General features: G+C 49.7%; 2 protein-coding genes and 1 long non-coding RNA gene across 3 annotated transcripts in view; 2 read left to right on the forward strand and 1 right to left on the reverse strand.

Moving 5' to 3' along the window:
• The window catches only part of LOC135825848 (uncharacterized), a 14,734-nt gene extending 7,817 nt beyond the window's left edge, over positions 1-6,917 (reverse strand). Inside the window, exon 1 of the long non-coding RNA XR_010555154.1 lies at positions 6,640-6,917. This is a non-coding gene — a long non-coding RNA (uncharacterized LOC135825848). The remainder of the gene's footprint in view (positions 1-6,639) is intronic.
• A 15,354-nt stretch (positions 6,918-22,271) lies between these two features.
• On the forward strand, positions 22,272-23,929 carry LOC135826719 (uncharacterized). The gene is made up of 2 exons (XM_065339321.1): positions 22,272-22,926; positions 23,040-23,929. The coding sequence occupies exons 1-2, from the start codon at positions 22,272-22,274 to the stop codon at positions 23,927-23,929; spliced, it is 1,545 nt and encodes a 514-aa protein (XP_065195393.1).
• Positions 23,930-24,716: 787 nt separating this feature from the next.
• LOC135826720 (uncharacterized) lies at positions 24,717-25,673 on the forward strand. The gene has a single exon (XM_065339322.1). It carries the CDS (start codon positions 24,717-24,719, stop codon positions 25,671-25,673), a length of 957 nt encoding a protein of 318 aa, XP_065195394.1.
• Positions 25,674-26,579: the final 906 nt, after the last annotated feature.

Raw genomic sequence — 26,579 nt, forward strand, 5'->3', positions numbered from 1 at the left:
ATGAGCGTTAGCATGCTAACGCAAGTTAGCAGGCAGCCCAGCGAGCTGGCCCGACCTGCACGCATGCGCGAGTCACATGGTCATGCGCCCTCCAAGATCCTGTACAATGTCTCTTGCATGTCATTGCTGTTTTCGACTTTCGAGCATGCAACTTGCGGAACATGCGTTCCCAAACAATTTCCTCCACAATAATGCTCACCCTGGTGTATCTTGCTAAGCTCAATGTTAAAAGTGCATTCTGCCGAATTCCCGTCCGCCCGGAGGATTGGTCCTTGTTGATCCGCTGGCAGGATCAATACTTTTATGAGAGTGCCCTGCCCTTCAGACTGTATTACGCTCCAGTCCAGCTATATGGAACTCTGTCGCATCCACCAGTGAATGGATATGTGCTAGCAGTTCGCACTCCCACGCCTGTTGCATTACGGGGAATACCTCAACTAACGTTACTTCCTCAGTGCATGCTCTGGACTTATGTTAGCTTGCCAGCAATTCGCTATTCTGCTCCGAGCGTTTACATACTTCGATGTTTCTCTGGCCCCAGCAAAAGTGGAGGGTCCAGCTCAAGTCCTGACGTTATTGGCATCATCCCATTACGGGGAGTACCTCGACTAACGTTTCTGTCTCCATGCATGCTCTGAACTTGTGTTAGCTCGCCAGCAACTCGCTACTCGGCGCTGCGCGTTTACATACCTCGGTGTTTCTCTGGCGTCAGTAAAAGTGCTTCCTCAATGCATGCTCTGGACCTGTGTTAGCTCGCCAGCAACTTGCTACTCGGCGCCGCGCGTTTACATACCTCGGTGTTTTCTCTGGCGTCAGCAAAAGTGGAGGGTCCAGCCCACGTTCTGATGTTTATCGGCGTCATCCTGGACACCCGCCGCGCTAACATCAGTATGCCTATGGACGAACTTGCCGAGCTTCGTGATCTCCTTCGGGCCACTCTTCACACAGCTTCAACTACCCAATGTCAACTCGAGTCTCTTCTGGGAAAGCTCCCGTTTGCTACAAGAGTGATAGCCCCTGGATGCAAATTGCAGATTGTGGTCACTTGCCAACTGGTACCGGCAGCCGTATTACCTGATCAAGCTCTCCAAAGAGTGCCTCAAAGATCTTCGCTGATGACCTGAGCTCCTGGATTAGCGGAACGGCCGGTCCTTCTTCCTACACCCTAAATGGACGCCGTCCCCCGACTTGCTGGTATTCACTGATGCAAGTGGTGCACTTGGCCGGTGCTCGTACAATTGCGACCGGGGATAGGGCAATGGACAGTCAATCAAGCAGAGCAGCAATCGCAAAGGGTTGTTTGCAATTGTGGCAGCCCGCAGCACCTGGGAAAACTAGCGGCATCAGCTGCGAATGCCAATCGATGGGCATTTACAGCAACTGCGAGGATATTGCTCATCAGTTGTGGCTTTGGCCTGGCGTTGTACACCGGCCACTCGTTTCGAATCAGCTGCCGGACTCGATATTCAGAGAGGCGGGAAGGTGGAAAGCGATGTCTGCCCGAGTAACATTCGGACGCCACCTGCAGCCAAAGTATGGGTGGCTGCGGCAATGGCCTCAGCCCATGATATCAAGTTCTGACAGTCTTTACCTAGCTTGCACCGCTTACAGATTGCACGGGTAGCTGCACTTTGTGATCCGCTCCGGGAGTGCCGATTTATGGAATATATGCTCTCAACTGGTTATGCATACCAATATAATTATTTAGCATTTGGCGGCTCTACTCAGAGTCAGTGGCGGCTCTACTCAGAGTCATTGGCGGCTCCATGCGGAGTCATTGGCGGCTCCATGCGGAGTCATTGGCGGCTCCATGCGGAGTCATTGGCGGCTCCAAGCGGAGTCATTGGCGGCTCCATGCGGAGTCAATTTGCGGCTCCATGCGGGGTCATTCGGCGGCTCCATGCGGGGTCATTCGGCGGCTCCATGCAGAGTCATTCGGCGGCTCCATGCGAAGTCATTCGGTGGCTCCTTGCGGAGTCATTTGACGGCTCCAAGCGGAGTCATTTGCCGGCTCAGCTGCGAGCCATCTAGTGGCTCCAAGCAGAGCCATCATACTAGTTGCTCGAATCGGCACTCCCAGCTTAATCCAAAACTCGGTTGCTCTGTTGTGAGGTGGGGGTATGCTAACCTAGGAATGGGTTTGCTCCCCACACTGGAGCTCGCGCTATTCCGTCAACTTGACACTTGACGGACTGACGACTGCCATCCAGTGTCGCCACCACTATTTCTAAAACATACGGCTAATTATTTTAGTTAGCTATCCACTTACTGGTACAGTAAAACCTGTGACTAACGACCACCCCTTGGTGCCAGCAAAAGCGGTCTTTAGTAGCAGGTGGTCTTTAGTTAGAGGTTTGCACCGCGTGACCATATGTGAATCCCATTATATGATATGTATGTCAAAATGCAGCTAATACAATTCCCCAGGACTTGCGCAATGTCATTCTTATTTCAGGTGAAACAACACTTGGAGAGAAACACGGAGAGATGGAGAGAGAGAGAGAGAGAGAGAGAGAGAGAGAGAGAGAGAGAGAGAGAGAGAGAGAGAGAGAGAGAGAGAGAGAGAGAGAGAGAGAGAGAGAGAGAGAGAGAGAGAGAGAGAGAGAGAGAGAGAGAGAGAGAGAGAGAGAGAAGATTAATGTTTTGCAGACTTCAAATTCAGCTGCTACTTCTGAAGCCAGGAGTCAAACGTTCCCTGGGGAAGTTTCGTTTTGCGCTGGGCTTCAAATTTGTTCATGCGATCAATCGTACCGACTGTCCTTGTTGTGACTTCTCGATTGCTTGAACGCGATCCTTCAGCATCAGGACCTTGTGGTGCTGCTTTGTTTCTGGATTCCTTGATGCCATCGTCGATCCGTCTGTATGACTGGGGTGACAGAGCCGCCCAGTCTTTGTTTCTCCTCCGAGTAGTAACATCGATCAGAGAGCGCTTTCGATGCGCTCTCCAAGACGTTTCCTATCATGTTTTTTCTTGACAGCGCTTGAAATTTTGACAGGTGTAGTGAAGTCCACACCGACTCCACAGCCCAAATTACCTGCGTTCATTTGTTCAGTTGTAGTATCGAAAGATTCTTTTCAGGACCATGGAAAATCAGTAAAATTTCAAGAAGGAGCTTCGAGTACCATTTGATTTCCTACATCGCGGTCGCTAGTTACGGGTCAAAAATTGTCTTTGGGACAGGAAAAGGCGGTCGCTGGTCGCGTTCAGAAGGTAGTCGCTAGTCACAGTGCATTTTGAATGTGAGACCTTCCGTGCCTGGCGAAGTGGCCGGTAGTACCAGGCTGGTCGCTAGTGACGGTGGTCTTTAGTTTCAGGTTTTACTGTATATCCCTTACCGAAATTGTATTCTTGAACACAATATTCTTCTTTCTTTTTCTTCTACTCCGTTCCATCAGCACTCGGCCGATAGCAGGAGATTGGCACCCACTGGGCTAGCATGCAGCAGCCAAAGCTGGGGCCTTTTCTTACTCCGTCAAACCCACTTCTTAAAACGAAACTGACGTGCATTTTCACATTGCATGTTGTGAATGTCCCCATATTTGCCCCGACATCTTAGCTCGTACAGCGCTCCAGATACATCTATGCTACGGTGCGCACCGCATACTCGAATTATGGTACGGGACACATACGGGATACTGCACCAACCATGGCATGCCACGTGAACCACCCTACCAGGCACCGTGACACGCACCGAATTACAGCGGTGTGGATACTGGCTAGCGCCAGATGCTACTAAGGGCCCGGTCACACATGCACTGGAATTCGCTTCGGCGACGAGGTTCGGCGGCAGCGAGCCTGGTGTTGCTCCAGCGAAACCACGTGTGTGTGGTCACACATACAAACAGGGCACAACTCCTACTTTGGCGGAAAATGAGACTGTGGTGCATACGGTACGGAGAATAGACGAGGTCAATGACTATCTTAAATATCTTCCACGCATTTTTGTTGCATGGACATCATACACATACAAATTTCTCGTAGCAAGTCCATATACAGCAGACCATGGTGTTTTCCGCTGAAGCGAATCCGCAGAAGCGACAGTCTCGCTTTGAAAATTTTGGAGGAAGCGGATTGGAGTTTCCGCTGAAGCGGAAGTTCCGCTTTTCGCCGTTTCCATGCCATTTTTCGCTCCTGCGACCTCGCTTCAGCGTATACGCTACTTTCGAGTGCATGTGTGACCGGGCCCTTAAGTACAACTGAATAGCGTCTTTTGCATAGCTACGGGAATAAACTCATATCCCAAGCATTGCAGCTCTGCTAATAGAATAATTCAGGTTACTCCCACTCCATTTCTCTAGTGCTTATTTTTCAGAAAAAATATCATCTCTGGCACCAGAATGCTGCCACAAAGAGTACATTAACCAGAGTGTGCAGCCCAAGGAGAATCATCCCACGGCAAAGTTTATTGTTTAGGGCATAGACTCGCAGTAACAGGCTCACCTTTGCTGCATCTCACACCGCTTCACACGGTCATCTACTCTATCACCATGGTAATTTCTGTTGCACATTGCCGCTTGTTTAACAAAAACATAGAAAACACACCGAATTTCCAGGTAATTACCATGGTGATACGGTACTTTAGCTTGAACCTATTGTATGACGGGTTTTCTACGATACATAATGACCCCCCAGGGAATAACTAACAGTTAGCGACGCACTTCTTCTGAGGTGTAAAGTGACCTCAGGAATACATGTATGTTGCAGAAAACTGCGATGCATGCTGATTATTTACTGTGCCCTATTGTGCACCATATACCTGGTGGGTTACTCAGGGATAAAGTAGATGTACACAAGTACCGTGCATCACTGCACAGGTTAGGTTCGCAACTAGCTGCTACAGTGTACTTGTGGCCCGAACTTGCACTCTACTTAACTCTGCATACGCAAAGAGTGCTGGTGCTGAAATGAACCAGAAGGGTGCTGAGTGGGACGCAACAACACTGACTCTGTATACCCATGTACACAGATATGATAGGGTATGCAGTACCTGCTCTAAGACTTCACACAAACCGCGTACACGTCTACCTGGCACAACTCCTGCAACACTGGGCCAGAGCCAGATGCGTTCAAGTGCGGCTACTGTGTGTCAGGGAGTCGTAAAATTACTTTTGACTTCCTGATGTACATGATTGTACATGTACATGTATGAACGTACTCGCACTGGGCACTCTGGCCGCACGCATCTGCACTCGTATGCAGCCTGTCAGTGGTGGTGTACCCTCGAAGTATAAAAAAGTATAGTACTCGACAGGACTTCCAACCGGGTCGCAGGTACAGGGGCGTCGGAACCGGTGCGGCAGGTGCGGCCAAAGCCGCACCAATAATTTTGGAAGTTTTTTTTTTTTAAACATTTTCAACCTTGTTGATGGCTTGTCGACACTTGTACAGGTACCATGTTTTACATCAACAATGCGGTGTGTCATCAGCATGCATATTCTTATTTCTCATATTATTCTGTAGCATTAAAATATGGCCTTTTAGGCCCAATTTTCAAAAAAAATCCCAGGGGAGGACCCCCGGACCCCCTCTCACACTTTCGCCGCACCAATGTTAAACTGCTTCCGACGCCCCTGAGGTAACCCAGTGTTCTTTTTCCAAAAGGTCCAAGTACTCACAAACAGGGCCACTGACCCGGCTCTGGAGCAGACACTGGTAATCTAGGTCCACGTTTGCTCGATTATGTTCTGACGCTTCATGTGCTTTCATAGCCAAGGTTTCTCACTTTCTTCGCAAGCTCTTTTAGTCTTGAGAGTTGACAACTGCTTATGGTTGTGTTGGCTGAAACATGTCAGCTAATCTGATAACCGTCCAACCCCATTTTACTGGTAAGTAGTCAGCGAGTGGCTTTGATGGGGCCATACTAGAGGGAAAGTTACGCGGCATATTTGTGCTTCCTTTTTGAAAACACGTTTCTCGCTCGAAGGGTTTCTAAACTTTATCCCTGCGCTCATTGATGGAGTTCATTGATGGAGTTGCCAGCGGCACTCTACAGAAGAACAATGTTGTCAAGTTTTTTTTATGAAAAATTGTCAAACATTACATTTTCAAATTGCTATAAGTTTGGTTAGGGCCGGGTTCCACTGCGGCTCCGCAGCTCCGCTGCTCCACGGTACTTGGCTGCATGCAGCAGAGCGTCGCGGTTCCAGTGACACTCGCCATTCACGGTACCACGATCGTGCTCGACATTTTTTTGATGACATTTAGCCTGCCTGCACGCGCGTGAAATCCAAAAAATCCTCGTGTTCTGGCCTGTGCAACGAGTTAAAATTCCCCCGAATAAAACAATTAAGTGCGGGAAACAATGCAAGCCGTGACCGCGGCTTGCATTTTTTTGTATCAAGCAGCGAAGCGAAAGCTGGTGATGAGCCGCGGCCTCGCTGGACCAGCTCATAATGATGACGTTTCATGCCGTGGATGATGTGCGGCGGAGCGGCAGTGGAACCCAGCCCTTAGGCAAAGGAAATTTGTCATTAATTTGTTTATGCTGCATAGATGGAGAGCTGCACACTCTGGCTTATGGACTCTCGCCTACAGTGTAGTCGTACTGCTAGTGTACTGGCATTACAGAAGACACGAAAAACGAGAACATAATTATGGCGAGAAAGTAATTACTGGCTAAGAATTGCCCTAAGACTTACCGCTTCTCAGTGCTCCATACCAGGAAGTAGTACAATACCTACTCCCTGCTCCATACGAGTGTTTTCTCCTCATTCTCTGCATCCTTTACCCCAGGAGTCTCGTCCATTTAGCGGCTCAAATGCTTGAGCTCCGGATAGCGGAAAATAGCTCGTCGTCCATTAGCGGCTCTAACAGTACCTGGTCTGAAGTGTCGCAGTCTAGCAACTATGATTTTTTCCAGGAGGGTAAGGGTTGCAAACCCAAAGAGACCCTAAGCTTCGTCTATCAAACAAAACAATTGCCCCAAAAAATGGAAGAAGAAAAGAGTGAGCGAGCCGGTCTGAGCGCGCTACTTTTCAAAAAATAGAAGCTGAAAGCCATCAAAGTCAAACTCAAATTCAAAGCATTCTGGCTAGCGCGTTTGTGTATGTCACGAGCGCTAGCGCGCTAGTCGCAGCAAACGCTCGCAGGCCAGAGTTAGCGCTATTTGGGCTGTTTGCCGCACGCGGCAACTGGATGGATCACGTGATCCAAGCTGACAAATAAGGTCCGATGGTTCAGCTACATTGAGCCACAAGCATTCAGCACAATACAACTTTCTGTGACGCGACATGCGACTTGCGACACATGCGACGAGCTGCGACAGCGACATATGGTTCACAATATTCTTCATGTTTGCGACATCCTCATGCACAAGTAGTACTGTGCACGTGCACTCCACGTACACTGCACATGCACGTACACTGCACGTGCACCCAGGGTCGAAACTGTACTCCATTTGTGTATGTCGCGTGTCGCATGTCGCAAAAGTTGAACTTTCTTCAACTTCTACGACAGGTGCATTGCGACAGCTTGCGACAGCTCGCGACAGGCAGTTTCTTGTCGCGATGCGACGCGTGCGATGCGAACTAGTTTTTTTTATTTTTTTTTATCACATTGCACAAACCTACGGAAGAAGGGGGAGACAAAACGAAGACGAAACAAAAAAGACAACAATGGGTGTGTAGGCGCTACATGAGCTGCGCTGGTGAGATGCAGTGGACTCCCCTGACCAAGGGTCTCGGGATCGGCGTACACAGCAAGCACCATGGGAGAGGGGGGGGCGAGAGGAATGGCGGAGAGAGAGAGAGAGAGAGAGAGAGAGAGAGAGAGAGAGAGAGAGAGAGAGAGAGAGAGAGAGAGAGAGAGAGAGAGAGAGAGACAGAGAGAGACAGAGAGAGCACCTGACTTTTGGGCCACAAATTGACGGCTTGATTGGGTCTGTCAACAGGAAACTCGGCGCCTACCGCATGTCAAGACATCTCTTGCCATTCCACGCACGGCGTAGCTTTTACCTTAGTGTTATTCAGTCGTCATTGGAGTATGCAAGTAGCGCATACGTCCACACCCTCAGTTCTTACTATTTCGATAAGTATGTCCGGCTATTTAACAGGTGTCTAAGAATAGTTTTTGGTTTCGATAACTTTACCAGTGCCTGTCATATTCTTAGCCTATACAATCTCTCTCACATTTCCGTCCGAGTCAATTTGAAGCTTTTTATTCTTGTATTTCGCTCTGTCCATAGCGGCACATGTAGCTCTCTCCTAAAAGAAATTTGTCATACCCGCTCCTCCAGTGCACATACTACTGCCGTCACTAGGTCCCAAATCTCTTTTTCTCTGGCCTTGCCTTCTGCCCACACTAAAGCTGGTTTTTCTCGTCTTGGCTACATAGGTTCTGATCGGTGGAATATGCTGCCTTCCACTGTTCGCTCTTGTACAGATTATCGCCCATTTGTTCGTTCATGCTTAACCTTTCTAGGGGCTCCCGTAAGAAGACCATAGGTCTGTGGGAAACACCCTAGTAAAATAAATAAAATAATAATAATAATAATAATAATAACTCGCGAAATACCATTCACAGAAGAAGTCACAGTCAGTGATCAGTGGTGATGCGACCACATCTTGCTGATTTGGCTACGTCACCATGATATTCGCGCGGTTTGATACAACTTGTACAAATTTATAGGCAACTCTTGAGCCTTTGTACAACTTTGCTGTAAAAAAGGTCAAAATCGTACGCCAAATCGCTTGTCGCATCGCATCGCATCGCAAAAGTTGAGCCAAGCTCAACGGCCTGCGATGGCCCAGTTGCGGCAGTTGCGTGGGGTGCGACATGGCTGTGATTTGGGGTTTTCCCGGTTTCGCGCCTGTCGCATCGCTTTTGTTAGGGCTCAAACGGTCACGGTTTTACCCCTGACGGTTAACTGCTAAGCTAACGGTCGGTTAACCGGTTATAACCTATAAGCCACGGCAATCCTGCGGACTCTTTTTTAACCATATATTTGACTATGCTCATTCAAAAAATGTACCCTATTCAGTACAACGCACACTTGTACATTCTCTTGCATGCTCATTTATACATACTCTCACACCAAGAGACCAGATATGACCGAGTTGACAGCCCAGAAATTGCGTACGCGTGCGACAGCCCGCGAAAGTGCACACTTTGCAACGACCTGATACTTGAAAAATTGACTGAAAAGTTACTGCGTAACCGTTATCTTTATCGGTTAACCGTTAATTCTTCGTAACCGGTCTGCAACCGGTTAAAGGGGAACTCCGCGAAAAAATGAAACTTTGATAGCCTGTAGAGTTTCGGGCGCTGAGTCGAATGGTCTTGGTCCGAAGCCTCTACGACGAAGCGTTCTTGAGATATTTCACTTTGAAATTGCAAAAACGGGGGCCGCGCCCTGACGTCATGCGGCCATTTGGTTACATCATCACGGGCTGCCTACGTCATTGTGGCATAGTTGTTTCTCTTCACCAATCTACAAGCACTAATTTTAGTTGGTATTTCAAGGGAAGATGGGCGATTCCGAACAATCCTCTGTCCCCAGCAATGAAGGCAGCGATGCTGAGGCCAGTAAGGACGACCAACAGCCCACCTCCGCGTATGGTTGGGGCAGGGAGCCCAGATACTCTGCTGAGGAGCTGCCATCGCGTGTAACAAATGTTGAGGAAGAAGATGCTTCAGCAGCTGCGTCCGACAGAAGACGAGTAGCTTGGCCACCAGAATCTCGATTCGTTTGGGACTCCGACTGGTGCGAGCGTGGACAAAAGTGTATAGCCATGCCCAGCCCGCGGGAATGATTTTGCTGGTAGGATGCTGCCGTCGCTGTCGACAAGACGGCCCAAGGTTTCTTGCGTAGCGGACCTCGCAGATTTCGAGATCGTATCCTTGCATTAGGCTGTGCCCATCACTACTCTTCGAGGTTATCTCGACATGCAGAAGCCGCCAATGCCAGTGACAGAAGAGTCTGACATTAGGTAAGCCTCAATTAGTTTGCCTTGACTTGTCTTGTGAGGATCGCGTATCAGCATGATACACTTATTCTTATTTTTGGGGGGAAATTTATTGTTGTCAGGCGCACTACAGTAGGCGTCGCACAAGAAAGACATTGTACTGGTATTTATCACAAGTTTCATGCATGACACAAACAAATTTCTCTTTGCTCCGAGTATGTCTTGACTTATCTTGTGAGGATCGATGCGCGTAATGTTTTGTGTGTAACTTATTGTTGTCAGGCATAGCACGAACAACGTTGTTCTGTACTATAGTGCTATCACAAGTTTTCATGCATGACTCACATTTGTCTTTGTCATTTTCCCTTGGATTGGTACAAGATCTACAAAGTATGGTAGGTAGTGTTCTGTTGGTGAAGAGAGCACTGCACACAGTTTATGAGCACCATGGGTGCATTTGATCACACCCGAACCCATACTTTATCGTTTCAAGCGATAGGCTTTGTCAATAAACTCGTTTTCTAGTATACCACTACTACAGCATATGTACTATCCTTAGGCTAGCGTGCGTGCGAGTGAGTTTGAGTATGTGGGTACGTATGTGTGTGTGTTGTCGTGTTTTGTGTGTGTACGCACACGTGCCAGCGCGCATGTGGGTGAAGGTGTGAGTGCATGTGTATAATATGTGTAGTTCCCACTGTATTCCTTGCACAATAGGTCTTCACTTACTTTTCTTTCGCATACAACCAGAACCCATTCCTTGCTCGAAATTAGATTTTTTTGGCCTGGAGATCCTGCAAGCGTGGAACTCGGAGTGCAATAAATTTTTGTTTCACTTTAGGCCACACTTTGTTTTTTCTATGTTTCTCGTCATCGCCCGCGTAGGTTTTCAGAAATTTCGGAAGAAAAAAAAAGTACATACTATGTACATGACTGTACATAGTATGTATGCTGCACATGCTGCAGCAGCTAGATGCGTCAATCAAAATCGTAAACGTTTGCATCTCAGCAGCAAAGGAGCGCTCCCCGTCCGTTCTCTGCGATGAAGGCTGCCATGATGAAGCTTTCACTTTCAGTCGTTCACTGCCTAAGCCTCGTAGGTCCCAGGAATACCGTAAGTCGGACGAGTTCCGTGGCAACTGGCGTCTGTGGAATAATGTCGTGGGCAGAAAATCCAAGGAATAGACGCACGGCCATGGTGAGGAAAAGATGAGCAGCGTGAGGACAAGAGTTTGATAAGCGGAGACAAGAACGTTGAAGTAACACAACCAAAAATGACGAGTGGGAAAGCGTTTGTTGATGCGATAGCAGATAAATGTATGTTCTCTTCGCCATCTCGTATTCATCAAACTTTATATTCTCATTGTTGCAGTTTGCCTGATATTCGTGGACTGATGTGATATTAAACGTAGTGCAATCATGTATGGGACTACATGTACATGATTGTACAATGTAGTACTGTATACATGGTATGCGCAGCGTCTTGTATGAATCACGCAATGTATACAGTTTTCAGTTCTTGCTTTTTCCTTGGCTTTTGTTTTTTTTCCGCCCGCCCGCATACCTTTTGTTAAAATTTGCCGACGAGAAACATAGAAAAAACAAAGCGTGGCCTTGCTTGCACTATTCCGAGGCTGTCCAGACTTCTAACAACTGCTCTGAGTGATATGGTATTCATGCAACCAATCAAGTCTATGCCTAGAAGTAGGGTAGCTGTTATAAATAGAGACATATCCACGCAATCAACTTACACTGGTTCAGTTTGGCAGGATTGGTGAGACAGTTCGTCGTGCATGCTGCCTGCACATCGCAAGCAAACAGTTCTGTAACCCTCGTACTTGCTGGGGGTCTGTCTGTTTGCGTCCCAGTTGATGACAGATGTGCACAGTTTGAGTACTGGTATGCGCAAAGTTACTGGGGTAATATCGTTCATCAGCTAGCTGCAGTCGGAGTTGATGGGGTGATGTACTCTTCTGATCCTGATGGGACGTATCTCGCCCTGCTTTCTCAGTTGCAGCTTGTTGAGTTCGCTTTGCTGGAGGCTCACGGTTCGGAGGGCACTGGTACACTGATGAGGGCTTTCCTGGACGGCGCACTCGTCAAAACTCAGCTCTCAAGTCCCTCTGGATCATAAATGCAGCGAGCAAACATAGCTCGTGCTGCGAAAATAGGCTTGAAATTTTCACGACGCATTGCAACATCTCGGCGCTTTGCCAGGTCTCCATCCTTTGGGAATCTGAGAAAACTAACCCCAGGAGGATGATGTGATACTGGCACAATCAACAACACAACAATTTGGCATTGCAGCGGCTCAGGCGACTTGGCAAACTACTTTCTGAAGTGACTTTCGTCCTGAAGAAAGTGAGATTCAAAATCCAAGTATTTTCGAACCATGCCACAATGACGTCACACATACATTGGTATGGCATATGGGGCGTGGCTAAAATTGAAATATCTCAAGAACGCTTTCTCGTAGAGACTTCGTATCGGACCAAGACCATTCGACTCAGCGCCCGAAACTCTACAGGCTATCAAATAATTTTCATTTTTTCGTGGAGTTCCCCTTTAATCGGACTAATCGTTTGAGCCCTACTTTTTTGATAGAAATGATAAAAAGAGTAAACGACTTGCACGCTCTGCAGGGGGAATTGGGAAGCCGACAAAGTGACCATTTTTGGCATTTCATCGACAGCCATTGTTGTGACCTAAACCCAATCTCCAATCAGTGCCATGCGCGTTTCAGGAATGAACTTTCAGATTTTTGTGAATTACGGGAAAAATCTTGCAAATCGAGAAGATTTGCAGTGTAAACCATTGCAGTTTCCGTATTACACGTGTGCCTGGATTCAAATTACAATAAAATTGTTGTTCGCCTACTTGTAGAGTGTTGTTCCATTACACATCTCTTTCACTGTTCTATTTAATTGAGCATCCGAATACATACCTTCAGGAAGATTACAATGAGCTAGTATTGAACATCATCCACCTTCGGGTTTCCGAAGTATGCACCCCGAGTCATGTCAAGCAGGTTTGAAGCGTAGTTTTTACTGTTTGGCAAAAGTGATCTACGCTTCCACCCTGAATGGAATCACAACGGGAAGATCCTGATCCCTGGAAAAATAAGGAACGTGGAGAGCTAAAAGTAAGGAATCTGCGGCGATGGATGTTGTACATCGAGTGAATGCCCTGCAGTTCTCTTCTCCATTACGACCAACTAGCAAACGCCATGGCTCTGGATGCTGACAGCAAACAGTTGAAATAAAGGCAAGGCTGCTTTCAACATGTTGCAACCAGGTAGTAGTACAGTTACAGTTGTACTACTTCGAAGTACTATCTACCACACTCGAGATCACCCAAAGAATAAAGCGATTGAATTCAAAATCAAAAAAATTGTTGGGGATCGTCTGAAGCATATTCAAGCGAGGTACAGTCGGGCTTGATGACTGATCAAAGCCCTCGGGCTGGTCCCTTGGGCTTTGATCAGCCATCAATCCCTCTGTACCTCGCTTGATTATCTTCTTCATACCATTGTAGTTGCAAACGAGTAACTACAACAATTGCAGTACAATAGTCATGTAGTTTTTGAATTAGTTATTTGAAAATGGTGAGCATCTTCATCTTCTTCCCGGTGCGCATGTACACATAGTTTTTGAATCTGTACGTGCTCCAAGCCAACTCACCTCTGCTCAAATCGACGGCGATTTATTTCGCGATTTTAGGTCGATCGCCACGGAAAACCACACCAAACGTTGACAAAACTCCACGTTTTTCACTGAAGACGCATTGGATGTCATGATAAAACGGATGGAAAACCTCGTCATGGCTGATGAAGAAGAAGAAATTTGTCGAACTTCCAAGGCGCACTGCAAAAGGAGTGCAAGAGTTTCGCCAGGGAAAGTAGGCAGGTCGGATTCAGTGATGCTTTTGCTGTCGATTGATGTCAGCTCCAGGTGTTCGATTTGTAAGTGCAACAGGGGACTCACTTTGGCACCACTGCCACTGGCTGATGGACTACCTGGCAAGCGACCGCATCTCACTTGGCTGTGGCCTTTGTACTGGAATCTGTGGGAGAGCCTTTCCAGGGGCTGGGTACCGGGTATGGCCAAATCCCTGGTGTTGGTCCTTTTTATTTGTTTTTGCTGAGAAAGAAACGTTGTTTCTGTTCCCGCCAGCGCCTTTGCTCTAGTAAAACATTGCTGGCTGATAAATGGTCATTGCTCGTGATGCCAAAGGTGAAGGGAAGCTGGGTTTCTTGCCATTTGCAACTCCCTGCCTCTGAAAATGTAGCTTGTGGCTCCAAGTATTTTAGTTTTTCGACGTGGTACATGTATGAGCTGCAGAGATGAGGAGCAAGTTGCAACGGAGGCGTTGGATTAATGCGTTGGATTAATGCCAATAATGGTGTTTATGGCCGGACAACGCCAGCGGTTTTCACTTGTCAGGAGGACAGTCAAGTTGGAGCAGGCAGATGACAGATTATTAATTTTGAGCATTTTTTAGCAGAGTGGGTGGCTTGCGGAAGAGAATCGTCTCAGTACCTCATGGTTACTAGTATCTGACAAATGCCTCTTATTGCTAGTCTGCATTAGAGCATAGCAGAATTGATCATGTCACAAGTAGTGTCAAGACTTGATGTGCTACGATTGTACTCAGATCATGTTGCAACTTCACAGTACTTCGTCCTGCCACTTTACGCTCTCCCGGAATTGCCTGCAGCAGACACGTGCCTGTGCAAGGGACAAGGCGTTTGCATTACTTACTGATGCAGGCAGATGGAGTGCAGACCAGATAAGAAGACATAATCTGGCAATTCAAATAGCTTCGGCTGCTATTAATTGGCTGGACTCCTGGAAACGTGGGCAAGAATCTAAACCAGTCCACGGAAACAATGTCACGCCACACAGGAAGCTAAATGGCAAACCAATCAAGTTCTTTGGTAATGAAACCTTTCACCAACGTTGTCCGGTTGCATGCCTAGTGTCACTCAAACAAGACCAATGGATGCCACATGTACCTAAAAGATACGCTGTTGATCAACCACAACTCCAATACCACTGAGCAGCGTCTTCTTTACAGATCCAATTAGATATTGAAGTATATGAGTCGAAGTTCCTGGTATAGTCTCTCCTATTGACCGCGTATTTGGCATAATTTTCTCTATACTGCACTCTAGAGCTACTTACCTTTTCCAACATTGAACTCAGGCAGTGACCACTCGCCCCCAGAGTGAGCCAACTGACACAGAAACTAAGTACCATGTGCATCCGTTGCAAGAGAGACACGCAAGTCTGCAAGTGAAGTGGATGTACACCCTCTGATTTTCTCTTATGCCAACGATATCAGACACGACCTGAGTGAAACATATCAAGACTAGCACCACATTACTGCCCAGTTCCATAATTATAATTATTGCGAGGCCTTGTGAAAGGATTCTCAATGCACACCTGGTCTACGCTACACGGAATACATCGGATGATAATGACCAAGACAGCTGCCTTTGTCTCTCTCTCTTTCCCTCTCTATCTCTCTTTCTCTCTCTCTCTCCACCCCCCCCCCCCTCTCTCTCTCTCTCTATCTATCTTCATCTATATCTATCTATCTATCCAATCTGGGGACAGAACTGTTTCGTCCTTTGTGGACTCATTAGCACAGCACAGAGAAATGAGGCCGAACCTGATTGCAATGAAAAATAAATTCCAAAGCCAGATTTAAACCAGGGCCGAATATACTTTGCCAATGATATTTCTCTATATCTATCTCTATCTCTTTATCTCCTTGAGGGCACACTGAGTCCCCTGTTTTCACAATTCTCCACCTATCAACTCCCGTGTGTGTGTGTGTGTGTGTGTGTGTGTGTGTGTGTGTGTGTGTGCGTTCATGGGTGCAGGGTATATGCGCACATATCTTTCTTTCTCTCTTCCTGTCTTTACCTGGTTTGTGAATCGGCTTTTTAATCGTATTTTTCGGCTCACTGTTTATGAGTTCACCTCACTATAAGTTTTTGCACACAGTATGCCAGTGGTACAAGGCTGATTCATTGCCCAGTGCAATCATCAGGCAGCATAGGCAGTCAGTCAGGCAGCATTACAACAAATCAGCTTTGCTTCACTCCTGTAGTGTCTACTACACTCTGCTTTCGCCGCATTCGACAACTCTCAGCAGTCTGTGTGCATACTACTTCAGTATTAGAAATGCAACGAACGAAATCTCTCGTATCTGTGTGTCTCTACATGTTCCTCTGTCTGTCCGGCCCTCTATTCTATTAATCTATCTATCTGTCTGCCCCTCTCTCTCTGTGTCTATGTGTCTCTGTGTCTTGGTTTGTCTGCATGCCTGTCTTTGTCATTCCCTAGCTGTCTGCCTATCTCGTTCTGTCTGTGTGCCTGTCCCTATCTGTCTGTCTGTCTTCCTTTCTGTTTCACTGTCTACCTGTCTCTGTATTTCTGTCTCCATCTGTCTGTCTCTGTTTCTCTGTCTGCTTCTCTTCTTCAGTCTTTCTCTGTGTGCCTCTCTTTGTCCCTCACTCGGTCTCTTTTCTCTGTCTCTATCTTTTACCCTCTATCTGTTTCTTTCCCTCTTCTTCTGTCTCTTCTGTCTCTCTCTTTCTCAGTTTTCTCTCTCTGTTTCTGTGTGTGTGTGTGTGTGTGTGTGTTTCTCTCTCTCTCTCTCTGTCTCTCTCTCTCTCTCTCTCTCTGTGTCTATGTGTTTCTCTGAATCTTCGTCTCGGCCTTTCTGTCTGCCTATCTGTGTTTGTCTGTTTAACTCTCCAACTGTCTCCCTGTCTTGGTCTGTCTCTCTATGTTTGTCTGTCTTCTTGGCCCGGTACTTGTGTCGCTGTTTCTCCGTTTGCTTCTCTTCTTCTGTCTCTCTTTGTCCCTCTCTCAGTCTCTTTTTCTCTGTCTCTTCTTCCTTCTCGATCTGCCTCTCCCTTTCTCAGTTTTTTCTCTCTCTGTGTCTCTCCCTGAGGACCCTCTGTGTCTGGCTCTGTCTCTCTAAGTCTTTGTGTCTGTCTCTCCTGTTGTCATTCATTATGTGCGTCCCTCTGTTTCTGTCTCGGTCTTTGTCTTTCTGTGTCTTATTGTCTGTCTCTGTCTGTTTTCTTCTCAGTCTGTGTGTCTATCTGTCTGTCTCTCTTTTTCCCTCTGTTTCTATCTCTGTCTTTCCGGGGCCCGATTGTCTGTCTGTTCGTCTTTGTCTGTTTGTCTCTGTCTCTTTCTCTCTGAGTCTGTCGCTCTTTATGCGCATCCCTCTGTTTCTGTCTTTCTGTGTCTGTCTGTCTCAGTCTCTCTACCAGCCGCTGTTCTACACATAATGAAATTGTGTGGCACCGCGCACGTGGCTGTATTTTTACCTATGCATGGGACATTCACACACACACACACACACACACACACACACACACACACACTCGTACGCTCGATCATACAAGTACATGTAGTAGTGAAGAATTCACATCAGACACATTGTTAAAACGTCTCTCTCTCTCTATGCCTGCCACTGTGCTGCATACTGGTATACAGATAGTGAAATTGAATGGCACAAAACACGTACATGACTGTATATTTACTCACGGGCCAAGCGTGGGGCATTCACGGATGCACACACACTCACACACACACACACCACACACACACACACACACCACACACACACACACACACACACCACACACACACATGACCTGCAGCAAATAACATTTCATAGCTACAAGACCTTCAAAGAAAGTCATGGTGTCAAGAAGATAGACACGTACAAGGATAATTGTAAAATATAAATTATATTATACATGTACATGTAGCAGGGAGTCAAACTACCGGATGAAATGGCAAACGAGAGTCAACTTTTTAAAGTCGAGTGGGTGGGCGTGCAGACCAGCGTAGGTCATAACAAATTGAAAATAAAGTGTAACCAATGCCGGCAATGGATAATGTGTGAGCGACCAAAGAGGCGTACATAGCATGTCCTGTACCACCATAAATACACCTTGACCTTGCCCATTGCGTAGCAATGATAGCGCATTGTTATTTCTCCAGTCCACGACAGAATGACTGATGGCGTTTCAGGTCGCCGTTTCGACGGAACATGCGGCCGCAGGCGCAACCGTAGCCAGCAGCAGAGGGTGCCTTGGGTGGTCGACGGGCAATGGCACGCCACTCCGGACGGTTCTGGGCTGCATCGTACCATCCACATGTTGGTACCGGTGGCTCAGCCGACGCAAAGTCATCCATAACGACGTCCCTCCACCTCTTGCGTGGACCACGCGCGGGGCGCGGGGCAGGCAGTTCACCGAAAGGAACACACTTCGGCAACCGGTGATCTTCCATCCGTGCCACGTGTCCAAGCCAGTGCAGACTAGCAATACAGTAAGATCGGGCGCCGAAGAACGCAGGGGCTCGAGCGCAGCCTAGGAAAGTTCTTCAATTTTTGATTCTAGCCAGACCGTTCTTATTCACACGTACACGCGCGCGGCGAGTCGAGTGACGTCATGACGTTTGAAAGCTTTCCAAGTAGCAACGTTTCCTTCTCAGCAAGAACAAATAAAAAGAAAGGAACAAAAATGGAGCAACACCAGTATTTGTACTGTCTATGCCGGGTATCCGGGGGGAGGTGTGGCCCCTGGCATGGCAAGGCTCTGCCACAGATTCCAGTACAACGGCCACGGACAAGTGACCCACTGAGAGTGAGAGGTAATACATCAGATTGCAACGACCAGGAGGTGGCTGCAAATGTCCGATATCCGTCACTAGCACTTGCAGCTAGCTCTGCATCAGAGACCTGTTGTAACCATGGTAACAGTGTTACCTGCTGTTCACACTCCTATCCCCTCTACCACGGCCCGGCCTTCGGCCTATCACCTACCATCCCGCCACCTAGTACCTATAGGCGATTCACACGACAGGCAAATCCACGTTTACAGGAAAGTCACCATGGAGATATTCCTGCGGGTGACCAAAATAATTTATTTGCCCGCGGGAATCAAAAGCGTCCATGGCCTTTTTGCCCGCGGATGCACTCATCTGCGGGCACTTTTACAGTTATGACTCATATGAGGCTGTGAGGTTGTACTATCGTAGATCTACGTCGTACGTGTTCAGTTGCGGTCTGCTTTCTCGTCCTCTACTACTAGGCTCTAGCTGTGATCGAGGCCATTGCGGTCATACTGCCTGTTCTCTGTGTTGACCTTAGCTCTTGGTAATATCGCTATCCATGTATGCGCTCAGCTTGGTTGCACCTCGATGCCTCATGTAATCTGGTAATAATGACTATGTATTTGGTCGGCGAGCTCCGATTTAGGTTCCGCTCGAGTCAGTTTCGCTGAGCCAGCTTGCACCGTGTAGCTTTTTTGGTTGTTGTGTTCTTGTGCGTGCGGCATAACTTCCATAAGGTTTTTGCGGTACCTTTTGTTTGGCTGCGCTGTAATGCATTGAGAGAGTTTTCTTTAGTAGTACTTAGAACAGAAAGAGTCGGTGCTACTCAGTCTTGAAGAAGAACAACAGTCTTGTGAACAATGATACAGTCTTCTGCACCAGTGTGTGTGTGCGCGACAGAACATAAACAGGGTCCTTCGAGCCGGATCCGAAGAGCGAGATCCGTAGTGATTCCGTGAACGTGCCAGAGTAGGGCACGATGGCGGAAGAGGCTCCAAGACGGAGCGCCAGACGGAATTTTGGACAAAGGCCGTCCAGATTCCTCTCCGACCAGGAATCTGTTCAGAGCCGACGCAAGGCGAAGACGCCCGCACAGTCGGCCAGCGAGTACGATCACAGCAGCCTAGAGAGCTGCAGGAGGGCCGCGATCGTACGACGAGAACGAGAGATGGAGCTGGAAGCAGCTGAACGGATCGCGGAGTTGAAACGCCAGGAACTGGCCCTTGAGATCGAGCTTGCCAACAAGAGGCTAGCCGTGGAGCGAGCCAGGGCAGCAGAACAACGCGAAAGTTTGACCGGCGCTACTAGTACTGAGTATGAGGAACCGCACGTAGAATTTGCAGTTTCTGCATCTGGCAACGCGGAGATCCATGCTCAATCGGCGGATGGAGAGCAGTCCTCCTCCGACGAGTTCAGTGGCGGTGAGGCGACTGGGCTTGGTGGCAGTTTGCCTGGGGTCCGGAGTCGTAGACCTTTGGCATCGGCACGGATCCGTTCCCCGAACAGCGCCCTGAGCACGGTTCGATCCGACGGAGAGATCCGAGAACGCCCGCCACCAACGAGGAGCAGGGCCAGACAGTACACGAGCGACGCAGACGCAGCAGTCACGGTTTCTGGTGTTTTCAGCACACGCGCTCCTGACTCCAGAGTGCAAGTGACAGGTCAGTGTTGCAGCAGAACACTCAAGTGCAGCCTCTGAGTCTGACTGGTGTGAGTGCTAGTGGGACAGTCCAGCCCTGTTTGGCAGCTACTAGTAGTAGTACTACATGTACTAGCCAGAGTGTACATGTAGCAGCAAGCAGTGGTACTAGCCATGTGACAACAGCACATAGCAGTATGAACCAAAGACCAGCCCATAGGCACAGAGCTAGCCTATTGCGCTACAACTCACCTACTGCCCACCAACCAGCCTACTCCCACAGCCACCTCTGCACAGGCCCAGCCCAGGAATGACAGACCAGTGCCAGCACCAAGGGTCAGGAAGAGTGCCAAGCAAACAGCTGACAAGAGTGCATTGAGCCATGCTGCAGCAGAGTTTGTGCCGTTGGCACCTGCACCACAGCAAGCGAATGTGTTACCTGGTGGCGGCACGAACTGGCCGGATGCGTTCTACCAGCTTTGCCTGGGCAGGTCCCTGAAGCCGCTCGACTTGCCGAAGTTTGACGGTCAGAGACCGTCGTACCTTAAGTGGAAACAGCGATTCCTCCACTTGGTCCATGAGAACCCGCTCATGTCCGAGGACTACAAGCTGGCTCACCTTCGGGAGGCATTAGCCGGCGGTTCTGCAGCAGACCTAATTGCAGACGTGCTGGATGGTCCAGGGGCCTACACTGCCATCATGGAGGAGCTGGATCGATGGTTTGGTGGGAAGGACCGCAACCTAGAGCAACAGGAGCGAGAGCTCATGGCATGGCCTCGAATTACCAACGAGAGAGACCTGGCAACAATGAAGCAGTTTGCCGTGAAACTGCGAAACACGTTGCTCAACATGAAAGTGGCCAACATCACTCCAGGCCGTGAGTTGTATTTGTCGATTACGCAGAAGGTGCCAAGGGCAGTGCTGGCGGCATATTTTGACAAGTACGACGATACACGGTGCGACGCTGAGACGTTCTCGGAGTTCGTCATGAAACGCGTGCACAAAATGACGCGTGTAGATGAGCGTCTCGCGCCTCAGGAACCAACCAGCTCCAGCAAGCTAACAGGCCAATCAGTTCGGCCGCTGGTTCCCCCCAGACGACACATGCCATCAATGCAGCACACTCTGGCGGCAGCAATAGAGCCTTGCGGACTCTGTGGAGACCCTCACCATCTCGCGAAGTGCCCTGATTTCCAGAGGCTTACAGTCGATAAGCGGTGGGATTTTGTACGCGGGCACAATGGTGTGTGCAGCTGTTGTCTCTCCCGTGGTCACTGGTCCAACGAGTGCAGGACCAACTGCAGCATATGCAAGCGACGCCACCATCAACTGCTACACTCAGACCGATCGAAGAGGGAGTTTAGCAGAGCTGATCAGGCAAGGTGGTCGCCAGCGGACGCCAACGGTGGTCGACGAGAAACAGCACACACGACCATGACCATTGACACAACTCTAGCGGCTGACAGGAAGTCGGGAGAACAGCAAGGAACAACCTCTGCACCATTGTCATTCATGACTGCGCCGGTTCTTGTCAAGTACCGTGACAGATGTGTAAGAGGGACGGCACTCTTAGACCCGGCATCTTCAACCAGCTACGTTCGGCAGCACATTGCCTCAGCAGTCGGAGCAGACAGCCCACGTGAGCCACTAACCGCATCGGTCTTGAGTGGTGAGGTAGTGAGCGGAGTGTTCGAACATGTGACTATCTCCGTTGAGGCAGTTGACGGCTCAGCGGCATCTGAGTTCCGTGCTTGGGCCATGCCATCGGTGTGCCCTAGTGTCAAACCTGTTGACTGGAGTACAACCAAGCATGCCTGGGAGGACCTCAAGGACATAACATTTCCAGCCGTGTGCAGTGGGCAGATTGACGTGCTGATCGGCCTCAATGCAATCCAGCTTCATACTGTGCTGGAAGAGATTACCACACAGCACCCAGCCATGTAATTGCCCGGCACACTCCACTAGGCTGGGTATGTCTGAGCCCAGGGAGAGCTGAGTCGAGCCTGGCCAGTTTTTCAGCAGTTGTCACGCCGACCTCAGAAGAGGTGAGCCTCGAGGTACTCGTCAGAAATCACCTTGAGATGGAGTCAGCTGGCACGAGGCCACCCAGTTACGACAGCATGCCATCAGCAGACGATAGGCAAGTCGAAGAGCGTACAACTGCCACGGCGCAGTTTGCCAGTGGCAGAGTGGAGCTGGGCGTTCCGTGGATTGAGATGGAGCCTCACGTTTCCTCAAATCGTCCGCAAGCCGCACAGCGACTGCGCAGTCTGGAGCACTCGCTAAGCCGCCGTCCGAGTGTACGGCAACGGTACCATGACGTTATGCAGAGTCATCTCGCCAAGGGATACATCCGCGAAGTACCCAGTGAAGAGGTAGACGGTGACGGCGACAATCAATGGTTTCTCCCCCACTTCCCAGTGGTTCGAGATGACAAAGAGACCACCAAGGTGCGGATAGTTTTCGACGCCGCAGCCAAATGGGACGGCCGCTCTATCAATGATGAGATGCACAGTGGCCCGGCACTTCAGACAGACCTCGTCAAGGTCCTGATTTGTTTCTGCTCTGAACCGGTGGCACTCGTAGCTGACATTTCGGAGATGTTCTTGCAAGTGATGCTCAGGAAATCTGACCGCAAGTACCACCGTTTCCTCTGGCGGTTCGACGACGGCCCGGCACACGTCTATGAGTTTCAGCACGTGGTGTTTGGTATCAAGGCCTCTCCGTACCTGGCAGGCAGGGCGGTCCAAGAAGTGTTGCTTCGGTTCACCCTGAGTATCCAGCACACACTACAGAAGCTCTGGAGCGCAGCCGTTACATTGATGATCTGCTTGCGTCGAGGCCCACAGTCGAGGACGCTGTGAAAAGCCGCCTGCACTGTCAGGAGATCCTAGCTCACGGTGGATTCCACTTACGCAAGTGGTTGTCTAATATCGCAGAGGTCGTGGAAAGCGTTCCGGTAGCAGATCGCGCAGCGTCCACAGTGGTCAACGTCGGCGACCATGTGCACTGCACCCTGCCAACAACGAAGACACTGGGAGTAACCTGGTCAGCAAAGCAGGACACCTTCACCTTCCGCTTCCAGCAACCTCAGCTTTCAAAACTCACTAGACGATCCGTGCTCAGTGGTGTCGCGACAGCTTTCGATCCACGTGGCCAGATTTCGCCATTCATCATCCGAGCGCGCGTCCTACTGCAGGATACGTGGCTTCTCGGCCTGTCTTGGGATGATGAGCTCCCGTCAACAGTAGCCACTAAGTGGAAGGCGTGGTTTGGCGAACTGCCAGCCCTAGCAGCGATAGCAGCGCCGCGCAGCTTCAAGGCATCAGCGGCATCATCCGTATCCATCCATACCTTCACGGACACGTCCGACCGCGCTATTGCAGCAGCCACCTACGTTCGAGCTGAAGATAGCTCGGGTGCGGTGCGAGTGACACTCGCCATGGCCAAGGCCAAGACAGCGCCGACCCGTCGTCAGACCATTCCACAGCTGGAGCTTCGTGGAGCAGTGCTCGGACTGAGGATCAGCAGCGAAGTCGGTGATGCGTTGGATGTGCCAATTTCCGAACACACCTTCTGGGATGGATCCGGTCGCACAGCCGTCGATTCAAGGTGGACATTGGCAACCGCGTGTCCGAGCTGCAACGTGCCACCAAGCCGTCCCAGTGGCAGCATGTTCCCGGAAAACAGTATCCGGCCGACAAGGGTACGCGTGGGCTACAGCGGAGGCATTGGCTAGTGATTAAGAATGGTGGCATGGTCCCAAGTTCCTTGCCAAGAGCGCAGACACTTGGCCACAACAACCGCAGCCTGTCCAAACAGTGGACCTCCCTGGAGAGGTTCAACGAGAATCAACGTTCATGGCTGAGAAGGGTTTCACAAGTGCCGCCGTGGTGGAACGACTCCAACCGGAGCAGTATTCAAGATGGCAGCAGTTGGCTCGCGTAACAGCGTGGTGCCAACGCTTTATCTGCAACTGCAGACGCCGCGTTGCCACGAAGGGGGAAGGCCATCCCCACGGAGAGAACGGAGAGATCAACGAGGTCATTGCACTGTTGCAGGTGACAACAGCCACATCAGTGCTTGCAGTGCCAGAGTTAGCAGCGTCAGAGCTACAGGCAGCCGAGGACCACTGGGTACTGCAAGCACAGATTGATGTATATGGTTCCACAAGGCATCAGTTAGCAGCCGGCAAGCCAGTGCAAAAGCAAGACCCTCTTGCTGCACTAGGACCAGAGCTCGACTCGTCGCGGAAGCAGCTCTTGGTGGTGGGAGGTCGACTGAAAGCATCCAGCCATCTGCCCTATCGGTTGCGCCAGCCAGTCATTCTGCCCGCTAAGCACACTGTCACTAGGTTGATTGTTGAGCAGCAGGACCGAATCTGCAAGCATGCCGCTGGTCCTCAGCACCTCCTGGCCAAGTTGCGCGAGAGGTTCTGGATAGTCAACGGTCTGTCAGTAACGAAAGCTGTGCGCCAAGCTTGTGTTTGATGCCGGCGACAGTGGAGGCCACCAGCATCCCAGATTATGGGTCAGCTACCCGACATCCGTACGGCTGGGTCCCTGCAGGTATTCACTTCATGTGGCATCGACTTTGCGGGCCCATTTCAGACCAAGCAAGGGCGGGGCAGAGCCCAGGCAAAGCGCTACCTATGCCTGTTTACCTGCCTGGAAACGAGAGCCTGCCACCTGGAGTTGGTATACTCTCTGGATACCGATGGTTTCCTCTTGGTTCTGACCCGGTTCACCAAGCGGGGCGGCACGCCCCAGCAGATAGTGACCGACAACGGTACGAATTTCTCAGCAGCAGCCCGTGAGTTGCGAGAGGCAGTGGAGCAGCTTGACCGCCGAGAGATTGCCCGAAGCCTGGCGGACAACCGAGTGAGATGGCGGTTCAACCCTCCTCGCGCGCCACACTTTGGTGGTGCATTCGAAGTAATGATCAAGGCCGCAAAGAGAGCCCTATACTCGACTCTTGCCAAAGCCGACATCACCGATGAGGAGCTGCACACGGCATTTGTCATTGCCGAAGAGCTAATCAACTCCCGCCCGCTGATGCCACTGTCTGCAGACCCCGAGGATCCGGAAGCCCTCACACCACAGCATTTCCTTGCTGGCCAATGCAGCCCTCCACTGCCTCTTGAGCTGGCCGCAGATGCAAGGGACCGGGTACACCCCCGAGAGCGCTACGTCTTAGTTCAACAGCTCCTGAAGGAAGTGTGGACACGGTGGCTCACGGAGTTCGTGCCATTGCTCAACGCTCGCAAGAAGTGGCGCCGGACGCAGAAGAATGTGGAAGTTGGAGACGTCGTACTATGCATGGAGCCTGACACGCCGCGCGGCAAGTGGCCCATGGGCAGAGTGTGCAACACGTTCCCCGGCCCTGATGGCTGCGTCAGAGTAGTTGACGTCCGCATGCGTGGCAAGACCTACCGCCGATCCATTCACCGGCTCATTCCAATCCTCGATATGGCGGATAATTGAGCAGCCTGGTGACATCGGCCAGTAACGCTATCTCAGCTAAGTATCGCAGTGTGACTCTCGAGCAATGTTTGCAATAGCTATGTAAACTGCATGAGGGTGACACTTGTCTTGTTTTGTTTTTCTTCATCTATTTCTCTTAGTTTGTTCGAGACGGTTCTGATCAACACCTGTAGGTTCTAGTTTGCTCGCTTTCATAGCAAATTACTGCGGTTACCTCGTACTCACCATTCGTGAGTGAAGGGGGAGATGTTCAGTTGCGGTCTGCTTTTCTCGTCCTCTAGCTGTGATCGAGGCCATTGCGGGGGTCATACTGCCTGTTCTCTGTGTTGACCTTAGCTCTTGGTAATATCGCTATCCATGAATGCGCTCAGCTTGGTTGCACCTCGATGCCTCATGTAATAATGTATTTGGTCGGCGAGCTCCGATTTAGGTTCCGCTCGAGTCAGTTTCGCTGAGCCAGCTTGCACCGTGTAGCTTTTTTGGTTTTTGTGTTCTTGTGCGTGCGGCATAAGGTTTTTGCGGTACCTTTTGTTTGGCTGCGCTGTAATGCATTGAGAGAGTTTTCTTTAGTAGTACTTAGAACAGAAAGAGTCGGTGCTACTCAGTCTTGAAGAAGAACAACAGTCTTGTGAACAATGATACAGTCGTCTGCACCAGTGTGTGTGTGCGCGACAGAACAGTACGGTAGTCTTGAACCCTGGTTGTTTGGCCTTTGTCTTTGAGTACTCCTTCCAAATCACCACAGTAACGCCGTATACTCACCGGATACTCGCGGGAGCTCTGGCCGCCACCCGCGGCCGTGTGAACTGCAGCCTCACGTTTCACTTCCTGCGGGCACCTGACAAACGTGGATTTGCCTGTCGTGTGACTCGCCTATACAACATCATAATTATGTACATGTAAACC

This window comes from Sycon ciliatum, chromosome 10 (assembly GCF_964019385.1).
Source record: "Sycon ciliatum chromosome 10, ocSycCili1.1, whole genome shotgun sequence".
In the NCBI taxonomy this organism is placed as follows: domain Eukaryota; kingdom Metazoa; phylum Porifera; class Calcarea; order Leucosolenida; family Sycettidae; genus Sycon; species Sycon ciliatum.